Genomic DNA, 6,846 nt, shown 5'->3' on the forward strand with positions numbered 1-6,846 from the left:
AATTTTTTCTTCAGTTCTTTCAGTTTGAGAAATGCCAAGTGTGTTCTTCCCTTTTGATTTTCAGACTCCAGGTCTTTGCACATTTCATTATAGTAATTGGTTTTGTCTACTCGAGCTGGTCTTTGAAATCTTAACAGCACTATCTTCTCGGAAATGGAATTGGGGTGGGGGAAATTACTTTCCATTTTCACTCTATACATGTCTGGATAACAATAACTATACATGTTTTTCTTTTCTATGCATTTCTTTCTTTCTTCTTTTTTTTCTCTATATCTTTTTGTTTTTTTTGGGTGTGTGTGTGTGTGATTTGGGTGAAAGTTTACAGAGCAAATTTATTTTCCATACAGCAGTTCATATACACTTTGTCTCATGACACTGACTACAGTTTACCATAATGCAACAGCTCCCCTCCCACTTCTTCTCTATAGTTACCTCTTCCCTTTTATAAACAAAAACATCATCATCTCAATAAAACATTATGAGGTAGTAAAGGAGATGATGGTTTTAGTGGCGAAGGGTAACCTGATCTGTCGTTGGTGTTTTTCAGGCCTGGTGTTTCTTTGACCATGCAGGCATTTTCAGAAGAGGAAAGGAAGCTATGGATGGAAGCGCTGGGTGGAAAAGAAGCTGTAAGAATAATCAATGGTTGAATTTTTATCTTAAATCTTTTAGAGTTTACTTGTGTTTATTTTTATGTTATATTTGTTTTATAGTGTATGAAAATATTTCCTGATGAAACTGGTTTAGAATTTATCTTGGAAGTATTCAGTATTCAGCAACACACATATGACTGGTGTAGCAATAATTTTTATTTCTGATTTTTCTTGACTATGTCACTCTGATTTGCTTTGTTTGAGGAAGTCATCTAAATCCTTGATTTCTTCTCTCCTGTTGTTGTTGTTAGGTGCCACTGAGTTGGTTCTGGCTCATAGTGACTCTGTGTACAACAGAACAAAACACTGATTGTTCTTACACCATCCTCATAATTATTGCTATTCTGGAGCCCATTGTTAAGTCATCCTATTTCCTACCTGACAGTATTTTGCGTGATAAATGCAATAAATACTTGCAATGCATTTTGATCTCGACAGTGATAGAAGAGTAAATATGAGGTGATGCAGGCAATAGTATAAATAACTGCATTAATTATTTTGCTTGATTTAACAGTGTATGATCTAATTTAATGGCTTGTTTTTGTTAGAGGCCATCAAGTTGATTCTGACTCATAGTGACTCTATGTAAAACAGAATGAAATGTTGCTTGTTCCTATGCTAGCCTCATAATTGTTATCCTTGAGTGCATTGTTGCATCCACTTCTCAGTCCATTTTGTTCAGGGTCTTTTTCTTTTTCCCTGACTTTATGCTTTTCCAAGCATGATGCCCTTCTCCAGGCCCTGGTTCCTCCTGATAACCATCTTGGAAGAAGTACAGGCAGAAGGCTCTTTAGAAGTGAGGATGGTGAGATTTCATCTCATGTATTTTGAACATATTATCAGAACTGACCAATCCCTGGAGAAGGACATCATGCTGGGAAGGATGGTTGTTGTTGTTGTTATGTGCCATTGAGTCGGACCTGAATCATAGCGACCCCTCCTTGGGTTTCCAAGACAGTATCACTACGGAAGATTGCCCAACCTTCCTTCAAGGAGTAGTTGGTGGATTTGAACCGCCAGCCTTCTGGTTAGCAGTCAAGTGCCTTAGGCACTATGCTATCAGAGCTCCTATAGGGTCACTATAAATCGGAACAAACCAGATGATACCTAACAACAATAACAGATAACTAAAACAGTGACAATATAAGAAACGGTGGGCAAAGAGGCTGGACAGAAATGCATGTTGCCAATTTGATGTGGTATTTGGAAAATTAAAACCCAAATTATATCTTTTTAAAATAGATGCTATTTAGGAGAATGTATCAGGCACCCTTGAAGGGAAAATCATTAGGATCTGTATGTTCTCTTAATGATATTTGAGCTACATTTAACCTATTTAGTTTTATTACATTCTATTCTTAATTTGTCCTTGAAATTTTCAGCTAGGGGTCAAAGTCAAGAGTACTTAAAATGTTGAGGGTTACTGAGATCCACAATGGGTTATATGAATCCTCTGTAATAACAGCAATGCACTAAGACATATCTCTCTTGTAAGATGTATCATTTAGTGCACTAAGATGTATCTCTCCAGAGATTTAAGAAGTACTTCAGAAAGTGAGTTTGTGTAGCAAAAAGATCACATGACCATGTCATTGAGAATTAATCTGTTACCAATGTCACTGTTACCTTGAAAACACATACATAACCTCTCCTTTAGAACAGAGAGCCAAGTGACTAGCTCTGAGATACAGACAGAAATAAATCTTCAGAAGGAAAATACTCTGCTGCATATTTGTATGGGAACACTTAAGGTACAGTGTAATTTTTGCCTTCTAAATATTGGAGCAGCACTAGAATCATCACCTTGGTGTTTCACATGTAATTATTAAAGTTTGTAGAAATGGTGCTAAATAATGAGCTTTGTCTCATTGATTAGAATGCAACAGTGTCTTTGTCATTGCACTAGGGATTTAGTAATGGTGAAGAACCATGAAAAACCATGGCCTCTTCATCTCAGTAGAGATGAGAGACAGTGTAGACTCAGAGATATCCCCATTTGTTACTTGTATCCAAGAGCAGGGTAGCATGTAACTAATCAATATCAAGTTTATGAAATTATTCCCCCCCTCATGGTTCTAGGTATGCCTACTTGAATCGTTTTTATTGAGTCTGGTAAAAATGTTAAATTTTTCCCTTTCTCTCTTTAACTAGCTGTTCCATAGTTTTAATAGAGCCATCCCAAGACCAGAAGGAAGTAAGTGCTAATTTATAAAACGACTGTCATCTTCTCTTTTTTCTGAGTTACTTTGTGGTCATTACTGATGTCAAACTTTCTCTAGCTGCACCCTCTCTGCTCTCTTGAGTCCTCTGATGATTATATATATTCTATCTTAGCCACTGGTCACCTGCTTAGATTTTCCAATATTGTTATAAATCTCGTTGATCTTCCTCATCTTTAATCTTTTTTAGTCAATATCTTCTCTACAATTCACTTTGATATGTATTTGTAAAGCCTTAAATGATCCCATTAGAGTTTCAGGTATGCAGCCCTCAATTTCCTGTCTACGTTGTAAGCCCCTGTGGGTATGGATTGTTTATCAGCCTTCCCCCTTAATATCCTTATAGTCTTTGAGTATGGACTAAGTATATACACACACTGTATCATTGTACTTTAAAAATAAAACCAAGAAAGTACCGTGAGCCAACCATATTAAAATATTCTAGGATAATGCCCTTCACAAACATTATGTGCAATTAAGAAAAGTGAAGCACTGTCTACTTTTGTACTCATGGTTTGTATTGAGATAAAACAAAAATGTGACTGGATTCTTTACGAATTTAATTTTTATGTCTTTTAAGGAAATGAAGGCTACATTTATCAAATGTGCCAGTTGGAAAACATGTTATGTAACACATTTCATAATTATTGTACCACTTGACTGATGTTTGAATGAAGACATTTCCTCTAGCTCAGCACTGGACATTTACAGGGTACCACAAGCACCAAAGCATCTTGTCCTACCTCTCCTTTCCTCTGCGTACTTTCTCCTTCCTTCCCTTCTCTTCCTTTTTATTTCTCTTTTCTTTTCTTTCCTCCTTTCCTCTTTCCTTCTTCCCTCCTTTCTTATTCCTTTATGGTGAAATTAAAAACTGCTGTTCTGGGGAAAATATAGCTCTGCTAAGCACACAGAAATACTTGCACTCTATAAAACTTTGTTGAGTAGTAGATCCTTGACAGTAAACCATGGCTCTGTTTTCCTCATTAAAATTTTCCTCAAGCTTAGCACGCTGAAAAACCTACAAAGCTGATATTCATGATTGTCCTGACAGCTAATGGTTAATAGTACTGATCCCTGAGTTCTAAATGGGGAGACCAGGAATACTCACTCTTGTGATTTAATTTTTAAAACATCACTTATCCTTAATTAGGATACACTACTGTGCCAGCCTAATCATAGGCAAGCATCTATATTATAAAAAATATGAAATTATATTTTCAAAATAGTCTGTTCTGCTACATGAATCATCTGTTTTAAATTCATTATGACAACAATAACATTATTTTAAAAGCTTAGAACATGGTATAAAATATGAAAAATTTTAACTCAAGCTCATTGCCCAAATAATATATTTAAAAAACTCTTCTTATAAAAAAAATTTTTTTAAGCGTTTTCAAAAAGGAAAGTTTTAGGTTCTTTCACAGACTGTTGAGTAATTTAAGAACCTTCATTCTTGTGTGTGTGTGTTTATCATTTTTTTTAAACCAAGTTGCTGTTGGAAGGCTTGCCAAAATGCGTTTTGACTGTTTCTAGGTAACTTCCCATAAAGATTTATATCACTTTCTTTTTCACTGTTTAAAATAAATTATATTTACTAATTTTACAATATAAATTTAATTAAACGGTATTAGTAGTAGATGTCTTGATATCCCAGCAAGTGCTCTTAGTCTCTGTGTATGAAATTCCCATTTACATCACTTAAGCAGGGAATACATGGACTTTAGGGTTTGTATTATTATTGTTTTTAATGTGAAGTAAAAACCAGATTGGATTGAGGATTTTTTCCCCCCACTCTGTAAGAGAGAGAAATGTGAGTAATTAATTTTGCCCTTAACACTTTGTATTTCTTTCAGATGCACAGTTGGATAAGATGGGATTCACAATTCTCAGAAAATGCATAAATGCTGTTGAAGCACGAGGTAACATCATTGTCTGAATCCTTTTATTCATGAAATGCTGTAGGTGTGTAAAATGTAAGTCATTTAAAATGCTCTTTGCATGGTTAAGTGTTGTAGAATGAAAGACGGTAACAGAAAGAGCACATTTCAGGTATCAGAGGACCAGCTTGCTCATTTTTTAGGACACATTCTCCTTTGCTTTAAAGCATAAGGTCACTGCTGAAATAGGAATCAATAGAAGAATCAACAGTGCTGGAAAACCAATATTCATCACTTTTGGTTCAAACACTAATAAGATATTCTCCATCCTCCATTGTCTTTTGGACCTCCATTAAAAAAAAAAGATCAGCTTTCTTGAGGTATAATTTACATACAGTAAATTTACTGATTTTAAGTGTACAAATTGATGAATTTTGACAACTGTATACAGTTGTGTTGCTACCACTGCAACTATAAATTTCTGTCTTCCACCAAAATTCCCTTGTGCCTCTTTGCTATCAACCTCCACTTCTTCCTGCCTCAGCCCTGGTAACCACTGAGCTCCTTTTTTTTCTTTAAATCACTTTAGTTCTGCCTCTTTTTTAAGCATTTCCTATAAAGGGAATCATGCATCTGACTTTTTATTTAGCATAATGCTTTTGAGATTGATCATGTTGAGTGAGTGTATCCTTGGCTTATTTTAATTTTTTTCCCTTGAGCTTTATTTCAAATGAGGTGTGACGACTGAAATCATTATCAAATTTTTGGAAATTCATACTTAGCATAACCGGTAGAGAGATGCTTCTAAATTGTGCGAAGGACCAAAAACATCTGTCAAGTGTTATACCCTATGAATTGAAATTTATACTTTACAAAATTAGTTTTTCAGCGAGCTCAGACAAGGAACATTTCTGTGCACCTCTGAATTAGCATTTATGAGTGCAAGTTGAGAGAAATACAGTATTTTATAAACAATATAAAAACAACAACTTTCCAGTACTTACACTGTATGGGTAATCCTTGACTTATGACATATTTGAGATGATGAGCCACATGCTTTTTTTTTTTTTTTTTTTTTTTGGTATGCCTTATCATGAATACATCTTCTGGGAGGAAGTTATAGAAAAATGCATATAGGAGATATGGAAAAAATTGCTGAGTTACATGAACATGCTCCAAGCATTTAATTAGGATAATATAATGGAAGCGATTGGTGGAAAGACCATACATTTGGCAAGAATGCTAAATTTAGAACTCGATATTGCCAGTGTGGAACAGCATATAGATGGCAAAGAGGAGTTCAGAGATCAGGATTTAATGGATTTTGAAGAGGAAATAAATACTGGAAGAGGAAGCAGAGAAGTTGTCAAAAATCTAACAATAAAGATTAAAACCAAAAACCAAACTCACTGCCATCGAGTCGAAACAGACTCATAGTGACCCCTAATGGGTTTCTGAGGCTATAAATCTTTATGGAAGTAGATCACTCCTTCTTCCTTCTCTGGAGCAGATGATGGGCTTCTAACCTAAATCAGGGGCTTCAGCTGTTAAAAACATGGACCCAAATGTTGATCACGTTGCTAAAGTTGATAGGCACATTTGGAAAGCAGTGAGATGTTCTGTGAAATATGAAATAAAAAAGAAAATGACCATTCAGATAACTCACTAATTTTCTGATTAGAAACACCATTCCCATTCCCAGGCATAATCCAGATGATTCAGAACCTTCCATAGTTGAGTTATTACCTCAACTGACAAAATGCCAACATCATCTCTTCTTCATTGTCAGAGTAAATTTTTATGATTTGTATATTTTTTTAATGTATGTATGTATGCATTAAAATATATCTGTAAATTTATATGCAGTGTTTCCAGTGCCCAAAGACAAATAAATTTCAGATTTATAAATACACTGATAATAAATGGCAATAATAATGGGAAATGAGAGAGATATTTGACTTACATCAGAACTGACTTATGACAGAGTTATCTGAACATAACCCCTTTGTAAATGACATCATATTCAGAATGTCATATAGTTGGAATTTTTTTTTTTTATTGTGATTTGGGTGAAAATTTACAGAGCAAATACACTTT

The 6,846-nt window shown here is 34.8% G+C and overlaps 1 protein-coding gene across 1 annotated transcript in view; it reads left to right on the plus strand.

Annotated features, from left to right (window-relative positions):
- ARHGAP10 (Rho GTPase activating protein 10) overlaps positions 1–6,846 on the plus strand; it is a 483,946-nt gene that overhangs the window by 241,717 nt on the left and 235,383 nt on the right. Inside the window, exons 15-17 of the mRNA XM_007953807.1 lie at positions 548–629; positions 2,805–2,847; positions 4,726–4,791. Coding sequence (XP_007951998.1) covers positions 548–629; positions 2,805–2,847; positions 4,726–4,791 — 191 coding nt within the window. The remainder of the gene's footprint in view (positions 1–547; positions 630–2,804; positions 2,848–4,725; positions 4,792–6,846) is intronic.

This window comes from Orycteropus afer, unplaced genomic scaffold, assembly GCF_000298275.1.
Source record: "Orycteropus afer afer isolate SDZICR_OR568_19922 unplaced genomic scaffold, OryAfe1.0 scaffold00415, whole genome shotgun sequence".
NCBI lineage: Eukaryota > Metazoa > Chordata > Mammalia > Tubulidentata > Orycteropodidae > Orycteropus > Orycteropus afer.